This window comes from Typopeltis vanoorti, chromosome 13 (genome assembly GCF_054136105.1).
Source record: "Typopeltis vanoorti isolate ZY-2024b chromosome 13, IOZ_Tvanoo_1.0, whole genome shotgun sequence".
Lineage (NCBI taxonomy): Eukaryota > Metazoa > Arthropoda > Arachnida > Uropygi > Thelyphonidae > Typopeltis > Typopeltis vanoorti.
This window is the reverse complement of record NC_143561.1, coordinates 51,664,526-51,680,720: the sequence shown is the minus strand read 5'-3', so window position 1 is coordinate 51,680,720 and position 16,195 is coordinate 51,664,526. Positions and strand designations below refer to the sequence as shown.

Here is a 16,195-nt window from a genome sequence, read left to right as displayed (position 1 = left end):
TACAATTTTGTCAAATCCTCTACTAACACACCTCGTACTAACGAATCTCCATACAGCACTCTCTCCTTCATTTTGTTTAAGTTCACACTCATACTCGTATTTTTCCTATCATACTTTTTATTATTGGCTGGTATACTCAGTAGATGTTTGTTCATACGCTCTAGCTGCCGCTTTGCTTTTTGTGTCGCTCCACTCAACAACGCGATCTCATTCATAGCATCTATCTCATCTTTTTTATTTTCTGTTAAACCATTAATTTGCTCTGTATTAATACCATCATTCACACTTTCTACATTCACGCCCTCACAGTTCTCTGGTACAACCTCGCCATTTCTTGTCATATCACTATTTTCTTCATTCTGAAGTTTGACAAAAAATATCACACTCATGATCTGAAATACACTTTAATTCCTCATTTTCTACACACATTCACTCCTTTATTATCATCTAACCATACACCAACCGCACTTCGCAAAGTACATTTCGCAGATAGTACACTGAATAATCTCCTTTATATTATAGTTATTGAATAAAGATGGCGAACCATTATTACTAGCCACCATTTTCCTTCTTACGGGAGCCATACTCACTTCTATCATACTTTATCAAATTAATAATTGAAACACCAAAAACACACAAACAGACACACTAAGATATGCAAAGCAAACAAAACTACATAATATTCAAGTAAATCTGTCAATGATAACTTAAAATAACACTTATCTTATCCGGAGCTCTCAACGAACACTACGAATCCCTCTAGCAGCAACTCCTAAAAAATTGGTTAAGTGCTGCGAAGTAAGCGGCAATGCCTTAACCTTATATGTATTAGGCCCAGAGGCCAGTCCATCCTTATCAAGGGGGAGTGCTAACCTTCTCTCCTTTGATACAACACATATAGACATATGTGTTGTCTTCGAACCCAGGTCTTTCTGACCCTTTGGTCGGAAAGACCTGGGTTCGATTCCCATCTATAAAGTGAGGAACCTTTATCTGGTCTCTTTCAACTAAAGGAGAATTAGCAAGTTTCATACGAAAGTAGAGGGATTTTTCATCCGGAAACTCAGAACAGACAAACTGGGCCCGTGAATTTACAAATAGCCATGAATACTTACAACAATATGCGGAAGGGATAGGGTCCTCACTACATGTTACACTTGTAGTTCACCATGAGTCACATCATGGTAGTAGCTTCATATCCCTCCCCATTTGCTCCAACTTTTGTAATAGATTTCCACCGGTATAATAGTGTAGCCATTTCCTTTATCTAATCTGCCATCACTTTAAAATAAAATGTGAATAAATTACTAAGACAGGACCAACTCTTTACAAAGCCGTCTTTCCAACTACAGAATAATGCAACTTTCCAATATGTCAGCCGCTCTTGTTAATTGGTCTGTACTTTGCTACCTCTACCTTGGAGCCACCACCTTTATGCACTCTAACTATCTTACCATCTTCCCACTACCCTGGAATCATGCCAGAGCTGAGACTTCTATTGATCAACTTCATCAGCAGCAACTCAAATTTCCTTGCACATTCAGGAAGTACACAAGCTCACGTGACATCCAGTCTGACTGCTGCATTCACACTGATAGGTTTTTTTAATATGCTCAACACCTCCTGTTCATATATCTCAATTTTGATATGCATCTCTGTCCCATCAACAACTACAAAATCTCCATCCGGATGATATATATTTGCAAAATGATCACTCAGCAACTTAGCTTTTCTTTTTTTTTTTTTTTTTTTGACTGGGTAGAATGGCTTTAGCATTGGCTAAAGCCATTCTACCATACCCATTTTTCCTCTTACTTGCTACATAATGAAAAAAACTCTTTTAGTTCACTTTTAGATTTATTTTGGTCTTCTTAGCAGACTTTCTCTAATAATCCAATTTAGCCTTTCTTACCATGCTAGTCACCCCCCACCACTTCTTGCTTGCATTCTGTACTGCTCATGACTATGCTGATCACCCTTTTTCTTATATTACCTAAACAGTGATTTTTTTTTTTTTTCCACTCTTGCTTTATTTCTACTCATCTACTTATTTCTTACTTGGTTTATCCTCTTGACCTTGGATATGCAGTCTGATACTACTTCTCTTCAGCAATCCCTGACCCCTTCCCATGTACTACTGATATTCTTTTCTTGTAGCTTCTCTGAGGCACTGCTCTCAGATGTCTCCTGATAATTCTGTCAAATTAATCAAATTTATAGTTCAATATAAACATTTTCTTTACAGACAATTCCACATGTTTAGCAACTTCCAGAAGAAGACTGCATAGTCACTCTCCCCAGTTCGAGACAGTGTCCACCCTAGTTGTGGATATATCTTCTGATGCTATTCCCAGATCCAACAATCTCAACCCGCTGCTCTTCTCTATAACATGTTGTTTCAGGTAACCATATAAACTTAGCAACTGTATAAATTCCAACCTGAGCAATTGCATAAATGTCTCTTGCCATACCCCTTTCCTCCTTCCATAACATTAGTAACGTGACATGACAATGTGATATGACAGTAGTTAAGTGGATAAGAGGATGGCTGCTGTGCAGATATCAAAAAGTGGTATATGGAGGGGCAGAATCGAGGTGAAAACAGGTGACTATTGGTGTGCCGCAAGGTTCAGTGCTGGGACCATTGCTGTTTAATTTGTACATAAATAGTCATGGGCCAGCTATCACTGGTTAAAGCAATTTGAAGACACTGGTAGTGTTCAGCACCAAAAAGGAGTGGGAAGACCGAGCACTTCCGAGGAAGACATTGATCGAATCCAGGAAGCATTTTATAGAAGCCAACAAAAATCAACTAGATGAATTTCTTTGCAGTTAGGTATAACAAATGACTATTTAAACGGTTATTCCCAAGACATATTTTCAAAAGTCGAAGCTGATGAAAATTACCTTCAGAAAACCCTCAAGCCATTCGAGTATTCGAAACAGATAGTCCAAAGGTGGATGTATGGTGTGCTTTTGAAAATTGCCATTTTCAAAAGTTGTGGAGCTGTTATTCTTTGCAGAAAAAAAAAAAAAAACTAAAACAGCAGTTAACTATCTGGACATGCCACAGCTGTATCTGATACCCCAGTTGGAAGATCGTTAGCCAAATGTGGTGTTCCAGCAAGATGGACACCAGCACAATGCATATTCCTGGGCGCTGGGTTGGGCACGTTGAACCTATCTCGTGTCCTCCGCACTCGCCCGATATTGCGCCGCTTGATTTCTTCCTGTAGGGATACGTGAAGGGCATGGTTTACCAGACCCCTCCTTTAATGAACTGAAAACCAGAATTGTTGCTGTCATTGAAATAGTTACACCTTAAATGATGGAGAACACTTGGAGGCAAAATTGATTATTGCTTGCACATCTTATGTACCAAGAAAGGAGCACAATTTGAAGTTGTTTAGCATTCTGCATTATTGATTCTATAGGTATAAAATTTTTTGAGTTACAATTTCATATATTCTGTAAGCAGTTTTATTTTGTTGTTTCAAATAATTTTCAACTGACTCAGGCACCCCCAATTCCAGTCATTCATTGTTCTCCAAGCGAAAAATGAAAAATCTAGTCCTCCTCCCCTTTGGATCCTCTCCACCACTTTGTGATTCCAAAGAAATCCAGGTGATCAGACCTGACCACAATAACTAAGATGTTATTATCAAGGCTTTATAAAGAGGAATGATGACTCCCTTATCTCTGAGTGCTAAAGTGTTCGTCAATAACTAATTAATCCTGTGAGATACCTGACCACATTAACAATAGGCCCTCTAAACTTCAACTACTACTATTCCCAAAACCGTCCTCATCAATTTCTTAGAGTATAGTTTCCTCATCATGACACAGCTTATCCCAGTGTGCATAACTTTACACTTTTTCACATTAAATTGCCATCCATTATGTTTTACCTGTACTGTCAGCTTATTTAAATCATCCAGCAAGCTTTCTACACCACCTTAATTAACTATTACCCTGATAAACTTTGCATAAACTCCAAGGACAATCAAGAGCGTTCCACACCTGATTGATAGGATTTAATTCGAGTGATTGTGGTGACCATTGCAGTGGTTCGATATCTTCAGTTTCAAGATACTATTTCACCACTTGACCTCTACAAGTAGGTATTTTCGTACATCATGCATGAAAATGAAATCTGGGCGTAGTGGTCTTGAGGATCTGTTCTCTACACCTCTGCAAAGTTAGCACATTCCTAACTTTGTCCTAACAAAAACATAAAGAGGGATGCATCCATTGATCATTATTCGCCCCAAACGAGAACACTGCCTTCACCATAAGTGTCTCATTTTCTGATGTTGGGAGATTTTTTGCATTCCTCCTCTCCCCAGATCCAACAATGTCTAGAATATATATTTGTAAAAATAAACGGGTCTCATCAGAGAACAGACCTTACCCAACTCTTCTTGTAATGCTTCCTCTCTTCTGAAACGGCACTTAGGACAGTTTTGCAAACATGCACCTTTGCCTGCGACTCCAGACCTCAAGCCATCCAATGGCCAGCAGTCTCAATGAATAATCTAAACCAGTGGTCGGCAACCTTTTTCATATGAAGGGCGCAATACTGAGGGTGCCATGAAGCTCACGGGATCTGCGATGCCGACTCCTCTTGATTTAAATAATTAAAATTAAAATTACGATTGGCATGAATGGTTTTGAAATGTCTTTTTATATTACTTTTTTTTTTTTTTAGAAATAGCCACACTATTATTGCATAATAAACAAATACATTTGCCATTATGATTGATAAAGCAAGGCGCTTGCATCTGATTCTTTTTGTATTAATTTTTTATTTTTATTTTTTATGGTATTTTATATTCATTCATATGTGACAAAAACATGTTGTAAAAGCAAGGTAAATAAAATAATGTTAAATTTTGAAATCTCATTTTTCTTAAAAACAACTAATCATAGAATTTCTAAGCCTGAAATGAGAGAAAAAATGCCTGGTGTCATGAGTCCTCCGTAATTTTCAAATTTTATATTGTGCTCTTCATATTAAAAAGGTTGCTGACCTCTGCAAAATGTGCCTTACATTTATGGAAAATACTAAGGAAAGAGGTCTGGAGCTTGCTCCACCTTTATTACGAGTTTCTCATAAGGCACTATTTATGCTTGCATCCGCCGAAACTTTTAATTTCTATATATTCGGCATGAAACTCTTGTAGTTTCTATATTCGGCTATGAAATAATGTTGGATTCAATATTCACTTAATTTGTACCATCATGTATTATATTTTCAGTGATTTTTCTTTATGTTTTCTTGCATTTTAGCACATACCAGTGATGAACGTATTTCTCAGATATATACTGCGATCTACGCTGCAAGTACATCACCACCGGTTACAATTGGCACCAGCACACTGGAGCAGTCTTCTTTGACATAGCGAAAGCTTTTGACAAGATATGGCACTTGGGATTACTACACAAACTCATTTCAGCAGGCATACCATCAAGTATCGTCCACTTAATTAAGTCTTACCCCCAGGACAGACACATACAAGTCAAAATAAATGGTACAGTTTCAAGTCAGCGACGGATCTCTGCGGGAGTTCCCCAAGGTTCCCTACTGGCACCGATCTTATTCTCGATATATATGGCAGACATCCCACACAACTCAATGTCATCCATCTTAGCACTTTATGCGGATGACACAGCTATACTTGCCAGATCTCTATGACCACATCTTGTCACTAAAAAACTGCAAGAAAACCTGCTACAACTAGAACAATGGTTCTCCAAATGGAGATAACAAGTGAATCCCCAAAAGAGTGTAGCGATACTTTTCACCAGAAGAATGGTAACTCCCATGGGGGACCTTTATCTATTCAACACTAAAATCCCCTGGCAAACAGAAACAAAATATCTTGGAGTAATTCTGGACAAAAGATTAACGTTCAACCCACACATCAAAGCCTTATGCACGAAGGCATCTAAAACCATTGCACAACTTTACCTTCTAATAAATAGAAAAAGCAAACTAAATACCAGAATCAAAGTGCTCCTCTACCTGCTGACGATCCGTCCCATGATGACATATGCTTCTCCAGCCTGGAGCCACACATCCAACACCAACATCTTCGGGCTACAGAGAGTGCAAAATAGGTGTTTGCACATGAAATTGGATGAACCGTGGTTTGTAAGGAACGTACAACTGCATAGAGATACAAACATCCCTTACATCTTCTCCTTCCTACTAACTACAGCAGAAAAATTCTTCTCAAAGATCTCTACACACCCCAACGATCTAGTTAAACAGGCAGCAAACTATGAAGAAACTGACCTCTTCAAATACAACAGGCCAAAATCCATCCTAAATACTTGCAACAATGACTAATCTCCGTGCCCCCCAGGGCGAGCTCTCAGCTCATAAATTTTTCCTTCAATTCATCCTCCTATCAGACAACGGGGAATAAAAGCATCTTGCTTCACTCTTCTGGCCAATGATGTTATGTTATGTTATGTAAAATTATTACCGCCGCGAGCTCCAAAACAGTTTACAATAATTTCTTTGGAAAATTGCAAGACACATTGCATGATTAGGTTAGGTTAGTTCTTAAGTTCTTCACTAATAGGTTTTATATATGGTGACATCCAGCAAAAATGCTTCTGATTTGTGTTATTGCTGTTTTCTTTATATCCTACGTACGTTCAGTTCCTTAATAAAGAATATCCATTTCAAAATCGGCGGGCGCCATTATTCCAGCAGCGAAAAGTTAGTCTTCTCTACATATCGGTGCGTCAGTGTGACGTCTACCTGATGTAACATCCGCTTCATCACCCTCACTTCCGCTTGCGGACGAGGACTAGACGCCTGCTAACGCATCACGACGTGCACAGCGGTCTCCCATAGACTTCAATGTTAAAAAACAGACCGCTGATTCCCTTCTAAAAATGGATTAATTCAAAAATTTAGGATTATCCGTATTTCCAGTTAGTTGCGCTGTGACATTCCGCAGGTAAGGGATTGTGTGTCATGCAATTTTGAAATTTTACAAACGAGACATTATTACACAGTAAGTCATACCTGAAAATCAATTTAATAATACAATAACCAATTTTACACTGAATAACATTATAAATTTATATATAAATAAATAAATATTATAAATAAAATATTATTTATGAAATTATAAATAATTATTTATAAAATATTATAAATAAATAAATATATATTATAAATTTATAAATAAATAAATTAAGTTAGATTAATTTTCTATTAATTTTTCCCCTATTAAAAACTGTCCGGCACGTCAGCAAATCGATTAGTAAATTTTTGGCACGCGCCGGCACGTCAGCAACTCGATTTGTAAATTTTTGGCACGCACACATAAAAAGGTTCGCCACCACTGATCTAGGCGAACAGAACTTCGTATATTACAATATTCACTGGCTATCGGAAAGTGGATTCCATTCCCATAAAAATTTTTAAGCACGGAACTATTTTGTTCAAAATTCGGAATTATGTCTGGATAATAGTAACCCTTATCATGTTCCGACATTCTTTCGAAAATCGGAACGCCTAACACGTGTTTTCCTTTTTTACTACTGTAGCTTATTTCTTCTTCAAAGCATGTTAAAGGTAAAGTGATGTGGCAGTGACACAGCGAAGTGACTTTGCAAGCTGCATTTGGTGAATATAACTCTAATTACAAATCTATTACAGACGTAATTACTGTTTTATACGTTTGTTGTTCTTTAGTGAACCATTACGAGTATATTTCCAAACCCGGAGGTTCAGGTAAGTTCTTATATTCGTATTTACTTTACTTTAATTAATCTATGCCTACATCAGAAAACGAAAAACATTGCTCATCTCGGAATGATTAAATTAGGTATACTGTATGCTTATTATTCAATATAGATAATTAACAGGAATTTTTTCATATCAGAAACAATTATTGACATTTAATGCGGTAAGTGACCGAGGGATAAAGATTAAACATAATTGTGTAATTAATAAGATTGCTATCAGATTTGTCTGACGAATTACTCAAGCAATTATGCAACATATTCGAACATACTGTACATATCACATTTTCTAATCAAATAAACATATCCTCGTCTCCAGTTTCCGTAACATTTAATATTTAATAATTGTAATTAATCACAGTGATCAGTTGCAAAAAATTTACACTTTTATACACTCATTTTCTCAGTTATTCTGTCAGTTAATTGAAGGTCTTGAATGATAATCATTTGTCTGAAATTCGAAATTTGTTCAGAAATGTGTCTTAAAAACTAACTCCATATTTGCACTGTATATTAATAACTTATAAAACTAATGATGAAACACAAATGCATAAAAAAAAAAATGACAACTCAGATGTCTAAACACCTGTACGGTTCAGAAAGATACTGGCGTTGCCTCTAACATATACAGGCGTTGCCTCTGACAAATACATCTGTATTAATGTGAACGTAGGTTTGTAGAGCTGTTGGGCTAACGAATATATTGGGCCTATTTCATAATGATCACTTTGTCTGAAGGTTGTATATTGAAAGAACCTAGGAGAGCGCTATGGTTCCACTAATTTCCTTCGTCCTAAATCCCCCATGCAACCCTAATTGATTTTTTGAGTCTCTGGTAATGATCTCATCCTAGGGCTATTGAAAGTTAAGCCGAAACAACTACATCAATGAAACCAGTATATTATGTCTGTCAACTGCGTGTGATCTTCCGGTCGGTTTGTCTGTTTCACAGGATGAAAAACCCATCATCTCAGGCGACACGAGCCTCTGTACTCGTAGCTCAGTTAGTATCGATAATGTTGTTTAGTTAAAATTTAACTGAATAAAAAGGAAGGAAGTCGTAATTTTTGCCTCAGTTTTAACGCCAGTAATGATTGTAAAAACATGCCATTTAAAAAAAAAAAGAGAGAGAGAAAAAAGAAGAAAAACATTGACCGTGAACCTCGCAACTCCTCCTCTTGCGACTGTTAGCCTCTGACTGGAAAGGTCATTATAACAATGGGTGGCATATCCTCTGTTCTCAAAACTGAAGGAAATGACATCTGTGTAGCAAATGACATCAGTGACCAAGCGGCATATTTTTAAACATGGAAATATTCATGAATTATCGTTAATTTTCACACATCGAAATCTTTCAACAGTCGGGAAAGAGAATACCGTCGTTTATGACCGATCATAAAAATTGCCTGCAAGCCAATGGGCGGCGTGCTCTCAAAACTGAACGAAATAATATCTGCGTTGCAATGTCGGTGACAGCAAGGAAGTATAAAGAAAAGTTTTCCACTGAAATTGAAGATCAAGGTAGTCTATCCGGTTCTCAAATCTATTAATACTGAATACTTTCTTCGCAAGTTCGTATTGCAGTGTGTAAGTGCTTGTTCTGAAACCGTAGTGCCGTGATTTTTTTTTTAAATAGGAATACAGATTTAAATTCTAATATGAATAAGAGACAAGGCACTTTGTTTAATTTTGGTATTAAGAAATCTCTTATTGAAGGTGTTTGTGACGGAACAGATAGAGAGTCATCCACCTCAAGCCTACAAAGATCTCCAGGATGTACAAAAGGAGGGGAAAACTACCAGCACATAGGAGAAAAAGTCTGCATTCACTCGTAAGTACTTATAATATACATATTTGGCGATCAGAATAGGATATGTCAATGAAAGTCAGCACAAATTAATTTAATGATGGTTTAATTGACGTTTAATTAATTATTAATTAATGATAAAAAATCAGCTAAATTACCAATTAATTATTAATTAATACATTACAAAATAACCAAGGTGTTCCATGAAAATTTCAGAATTTGTGAAGTGTTCCGTCGTAGAAAAAGTTTGAGAAACCCTGCACCAGTGTAACACACAAACTTAGAATTCTCAAAACATTATTCCAAATGAATGTATACATGCATTCATATTTTCTTGCTGACATAGCTCCTCTGTATGGAAAGCATTTTTCGTGCGACTGTCATGCCAAGTCTATGCAGTTATTTTTGACTGTGTTACGTGTAGGGTTTTTATATTCATATTACATCAACTTTCGGACAAGCAATGTTTACATTTTGTTAAGTGGAATAATGTTAGCTAATAGTGTCAATAATTATATATTTCATCATTTTAAACTTTTACAGTAACAATTTACCAGGGGCGAATGCTGGTCTTGAAATTCACGCTTGCTCTTGTTATCATTCAGGGAGTGAGAGGTGATTGAAGTCTGATTAGCAGAATAATGAATTACTGACCATTTAAAACTATATACAGATAACCCTCGTATAACGTGGTACTTATACAACGCGGGTCCGCGCGGTTAGCCTAGTGGCTTTGCGCTTCGCAACCATATGTCTGGGGAAGGAGTGTCCTAGGTTCGATTCCCGTCGGAGACGTGAGGAGCTGAAGGATCTTCCTCAGCCATAGCCAAGTTAGCCGGTCTTGGGCGCGGGCAGTAGGGTTTTTCCCGCCAGTTTATCTGGTGTTTTTCATCCCGCAAGCAGGCAAACCGGCCCCGTGAACACACACGGATACAGCCAAGAATACCTTGAGGCATAGAAGTAACCATTCTATCCTCGTATTTCGGTTACGAAATCCAAGCATGTTTGGAAGGTTGTGGGCCTTAAAGGCCTGTTAAAGCCATTGGGATAGATAGATAGATATACAACGCGGTCTACAAATTGTAGTAACCCTTGTTGAACGCGGTACCTTATACAATGCGGTTTCAATATAAGACGGTCTACCAACTGTAGTAACCCCTTTTATCTTTTCATATATTTTTCAACGCGCGACTTAAAAATCAAATTTTATCTTCGTTAAATTTGCGTCTGCCCGTATCGCGCATGTAGTTATAAGTAGCGAATTTATATTAGGAGAAATACCCCTTAGCACGCATGTACGTCAATTGTTTACCGTATAAAGTATTTATTGTTGAAAATTGTCTTCGTTTTCTGCCAGGAAAGCGCATTAAAAATCATAAGTGTGTTAATCTCAAGCTGAGCACTTTATTTTTTTGGTGAGTTACATACAATATGTAATGCTTTTTTTATGTAAAAAAAAAAATATTTTTATAGTAATGGCCATTTAGAGCGCTTTTGCGATATGGTTGAAAACGACATTAGTGAATTAATTGATGGAGAAATAGATTTAAATGAGGAGGAACTGGTACAATTAATAGATGACGTCGAACCAAATGGCAGGGAAAGTTCTGCCATAGATTCTGATTGTGATAAGGGGACCAATCGTTCGATGCTGTTGGCACACGCTCCCTCGATGAGTCTTTAGACTCCCTGGAGGTGTCTAATAATAATAATAATAAATCCGTTAAAGAATCAATTTAAAGAAATTAGCAGAAGGATTGGACTTGGCAAGAAAGTTATTTTATGGATAATAATCTCCCAATGGGGCACTCCGGGAAATTCACGAGACAATTGGATATTTGTTTAGCTCCGTATTATGAACTTAATAAAAAAATTGCAGCATAGTGGTAAGCAAGATCTTATTACTGACTTCTTGATAACTAAACCAACCGAAGTACAATGAGAATTATACAAATAATGTCCAAGAGATTTCAAGTGATGACGACGTCCGGCCACTCGTAAATAAAGAACATCTACGAAATGTTAGTTTTGAAAAGAGTGATGACGATTAAAATATACACTTTATTTTATTTTGCCTAAAATATTTATGTATTATGTGCAATGAAGTTTACGTATACAATTTATAATTTTATACTATGTATTTGTTTCATAGTTTATTTGTTTTCTTAACTTACATGAATTACCGGAATTAAATAAAAATATTTTTTGTTAGATATGTCATTGTTTATATAATCTTAAAAAAAAAAAAAAAAAAAAACGATTTCGGAACCTAACCCTACTTTTCCTATGTGATCTGAGTCTCGCATAACGAGATTTATATAACGCGGCATTTTTGTGGAACCTAACGTCCGCGTTATACGAGGGTTACCTGTATTCAGAAATTTATGTACATTTAATTATACAAATACAATATTTATTTTACAAATGATATTCTATCTTTTTCAATTTAGCTACTTGAATACAAATTCTACCCTACGGTTCTTCTTTATAAACTGGTCAATAACATCGTCATAAAAAGTTGGTTGTAACTTAATTTTCCCAAGCAACACGCACACTCGTAAAGGCTGGCTGAAGCTCACTGGCTAGAGCTACTTTGACTGCGTATGGCCTTGTGTTTAAGACGACGTGAAGGTAGCGGAAATGGTTATGCGCGCGCATGAAATCACAGTTCCACAGCGAGGACCTGAAAGCTCCTACAACCGAGCAAGCCAATAGCTTTGACTAGACGAGCAACATCGCCCTTCGATACACAACGCAAAGTTCAATTATTGCCGCGCAAGCTTAAGACGTCTTCTGTCTACAAAAATAAAAGCCTAAATATAGAATGCTTATAAATGCATGCATTTATGAGCATTCCGTTCCACGTATACAGTCAGGAACCCTCCAGCCATAGGCCTGAATTGTCAGCTATGCCGGTCCCGAGCCCGGATAAAAATAGGGGAGGAATTGAGGTGGTGCCGACTCATCTAATGCTAAATTGTGTTTCTTAGTGATATTTGAAAGGTCCGCGCAGCCCATAGTGGCTTTGCAACCATATGCCTGGGGAAGGAGTCTCCCAGGTTCGATTCCCGTCGAAGACGTGAGGAACTTGAGGATCTTCCTCACCCATAGCCAAGTTAGCCGGTCTTGGGCGCGGGCAGTAGGGTTTTTTCCGCCAGTTTATCTGGCGTTTTTCATCCCGCAAGCAGGCAAACCGGCCCCGTTTGCCCACTTGCTACAGTCAAAAATATACCCCCCCCCCCCAGCGGCAGGCTAGGCGACAGGTCGGTTGGGAGTGGTGCTAACAAGAAGCCGCATCTAAGTAACGCGTAATGAAAGAAGAAGTGATCTTTGAAAAGTCCTTGCATAGCCTTGTGCTAACATGACAGATGAAGACCGCCTTATAAGTTCGATTTTAGTTAGTGAATGGGTATCTTTTTTTTCTTTTCTAGCAGCAACAATCTTAATCTCACAACTTTAAACAAATCGACCTATATAGAACTCATGTGGTATCATACGGTGATAGTGGATTTTTCATCCCAGAAACTCGGGGTTTTCACCCCCCCAAAAATAGGAAAAAACCGGCCAGAAGCGCACACACGCAATTAACAGATATAACACGTTGTGGTTTCTTCTGCTGTAATTCAAAACAAGAACTCGCTCAGTAATACCCCCCCCCCCCCAGTAATACTAGCTAAGATTATGGGGGGGGGGAGCTGCCAATAAATAGATGCTGTGTTCTTGTGCCTTTCGTTTATGCGCGCCAGCTAATGGAGCCTGGCTGCCAAGTATTTCAATACATAAATAAATATAAATAATAACAACAATAACATAAAATAAAAACAAATAAAAGCTAAGGAGTGGCACCAAACTCGCTTTAGGGAATGAACAGGCGTAGAGTAAATTTATTTTATTTATTCATGAATTATCTACATTATTTCCTCAAGATTTCTTGCATAACAAGTAAACTGAATCAGTTGATTTCGGAGAGTTGCGATGATACCCCCCCTCCCTCCACTTATTTACTTCTTCCTCCATGGCGGTGACAAAATTTCCATCCACTATCCGTTATTTTACCCTTAAGTTTGAAAAGTAATTCGTCCTTTATAGGAAAATCATCTACAATAATAATGAAATAAGGTTTCTTACATATTTCTTTCTTTCCTAAGCATTAAAAAAAACATAGCATGGCCTCATTTATTGCAAATATATATTTGTTTTTTGTTTTAATTTATTTTTCTTTCCTGGATCTTGCATACTGAATTTTTTTAGTACTGGGAAAAAAAACAACCTGCATGAGAACCTGCTGTTTAGACTTAGTACATGATACGCCTCATTACTATCTTATCGCTAATTATAAACAAACTCACTGATCAACTTACCTTTTATCTCTGACATCAGGAAGCTTACGATGTAATGAAATCGAATCGCTTTTATACTGATTGAATCCATGATGGTCCCAACCTTCCTTTACTAACTTATATTGTTCTTCTTGAGTGAGATTTACATGTTTTTCTACATTTCCTGAATTCCAAACGGCTGCAAATGCTTTTTTTGGACGAAAAGTATTCAAGTATTTTAATTCAGTTTGTTGAGATTGCTTTTCATTTTTATCTGGACTTTCTTTTTTATGATACTTCAAAAGATAAGCAATCAACACTAGCAAAGAAAATCCTATAACGTATCCATAACGTCGTTTATGTTTAAAAAGGAAATTCATAGCTCCCATCATATACTTTTCAAAGCAATGATTTTCGAATTCTGCTCATTGAGAATTATATTTTTTTTAATGCTGAAAGAATATCTGTGATGCAATATTGAGTTGATTAAATAAAGAACGGCACACTTTTCTACGAAATTGTCTTAATTAGGAAAACAAGGTCTTCGTTTTAGAATAAATAAATGTGACTGGTAACCATCAGTTTGTACAGATATTCATTTTAATTTTCTCTGGTAATCAATTGCGTAGCTTTGGATAAATTTTTGAAATAATCTGTTATCTTCTGCAGAGAAAAAGGTGCTTCAACTTTTTTTATTGAAATGCAGTATGTTCATATCCTAGAAAGAGATATAATATAAAAGAAGTATTAATTTCTAGATTGCAAAAAAAAAAAAAAAAACTTTACGACCAGTTAATATTGGTCAAATATAAATAAATAGTAAATTCTCTAACGACTTTAATCCTTATAAAGAGGCCGTTTTAATCCTATTTAACTTTTCGGTGATTGAGGGGAAATAAGTCTCTGCCATGGCCAAACAGAGATAGCTGGTCCAAACTACCACTAATTTTAAATGGCATGTGGTGAAGAGAGGCATACAAATGTCACCATCTCGTAGTCCCTAACCTTAATGCAATATATTACTTCCTGAAACAATGTGAGGTACATAGTCAATTTTCTTGAGAACCGGTAGAAGAAAGGGTTAGTCATTGTCCAGAATCGAACTTAGAACATCTTTTTTAGAGCGGATTATCGCTATGAATGCAAATAACATTTCCACAGGGCTACATAGGCCTCTTGGTCAAATGCTATAATTTAGAACATCTTTTTTAGAGCGGATTATCGCTATGAATGCAAATAACATTTCCACAGGGCTACATAGGCCTCTTGGTCAAATGCTATTCAATTAAAATAATCTCTGTAGATTATTTCTACCTAGATGTTAGTTCAATTACTAATGGGCAGGCCTTTATATCGGACTAAAATAACCTTTGAGGGCTTTCATTCCCTCATCTGAGTCTCCAGATGTTGGCAAAATTGATATCAAAGTGCATTTTTTGCGTGCAATTTTGTGGTGTTCTTTTGTTTTTGTTATCATTTCTGTTGTTGTTTTTTTTCCGGAAACGATTTTTTAGCTGCATTTTCATCATCATCATCTCATTTTCCTTTTCCCTCTTTTACCTTGTGGTGTTGAGGGTTTATTAATCATCGGACCTCAAACTTTTCACAGGATAAGGTGGTCAGCCCTACGCCCCAGTGTAGCCTGTGTCCATAGTGTTGAGTTCACAAGGCCGGTTTGCCTGCTTTGCAGGATGAAAAACCCCAGGATAAACTGGGAAAACAACCCTACTGTTCACGCCCAAGACTGGCAAACTTGGCTATGGCTGAGGGAAGATCCTTCAGCTCCTCACGTCACCGACGGGAATGAAACCTAGGATACTCCTTCCCCAGGCATATGGTTCTGAAGCGCATAGTCAGTAGGCTAACGTGCGAACCTACATTATTATTATTTTTAATCGTTGTAAACTTACAGAGTGGGGACATGCAACATAATGAAAAGTTTGTAGACACAGATAGAGCCTATACTCCAGTCCAGGGGTGATCTAGACAGTGTCCTGCTGCCATACTAGGATTTTCTTAGCACAGACATGGCACTATAAGCATAAGTATAGGCAGGCTTATTCACTTGCTGGATGAAAATGGAGGAGGTGCTGTCTTAGCACCACCACCTTGCTAGGCATGTTTCGAACATGCCTAGCAAGGCTATCATCCACAATGCATGCATGAATTTCATCTAATTAAATTTTATGAATCCCTGAAAAGGTATTTTGAAAATAAATAAAAAACCCTCCATATGTCGTGAGGATTCAGTTCAATATTAATTGAAAGCACAGATCAGTTATTTAGAACTGATGAATCTCAA

General features: G+C 37.1%; 2 protein-coding genes and 1 non-coding gene across 7 annotated transcripts in view; 1 reads left to right on the top strand and 2 right to left on the bottom strand.

Annotated features, from left to right (window-relative positions):
- The window catches only part of LOC150100148 (putative polypeptide N-acetylgalactosaminyltransferase 9), a 187,151-nt gene that overhangs the window by 132,367 nt on the left and 38,589 nt on the right, over window positions 1–16,195 (bottom strand). For 3 of the 4 annotated variants that reach the window (XM_090402384.1, XM_090402386.1, XM_090402385.1), the window contains one exon: window positions 13,936–14,611. In XM_090402384.1, the coding sequence (XP_090258510.1) occupies window positions 13,936–14,285 (350 nt within the window). In that variant the 5' untranslated portion in view covers window positions 14,286–14,611. Of the gene's footprint in view, window positions 1–13,935; window positions 14,612–16,195 lie in introns of those variants that run through there. The other variant, XM_090402387.1, reaches the window with a different exon arrangement.
- On the bottom strand, window positions 773–895 carry LOC150100150 (U6atac minor spliceosomal RNA). Its single transcript, XR_016549314.1, has one exon. It is a non-coding gene; the product is annotated as a U6atac minor spliceosomal RNA (small nuclear RNA).
- Window positions 6,834–16,195, top strand: part of ORMDL (sphingolipid biosynthesis regulator orosomucoid 1-like) — a 150,430-nt gene continuing 141,068 nt past the window's right edge. Inside the window, exons 1-2 of one of the 2 annotated variants that reach the window (XM_090402389.1) lie at window positions 6,834–6,974; window positions 7,570–7,756. The gene's annotated coding sequence lies outside the window, so the exon portion shown is untranslated. The remainder of the gene's footprint in view (window positions 6,975–7,569; window positions 7,757–16,195) is intronic. The other variant, XM_090402390.1, reaches the window with a different exon arrangement.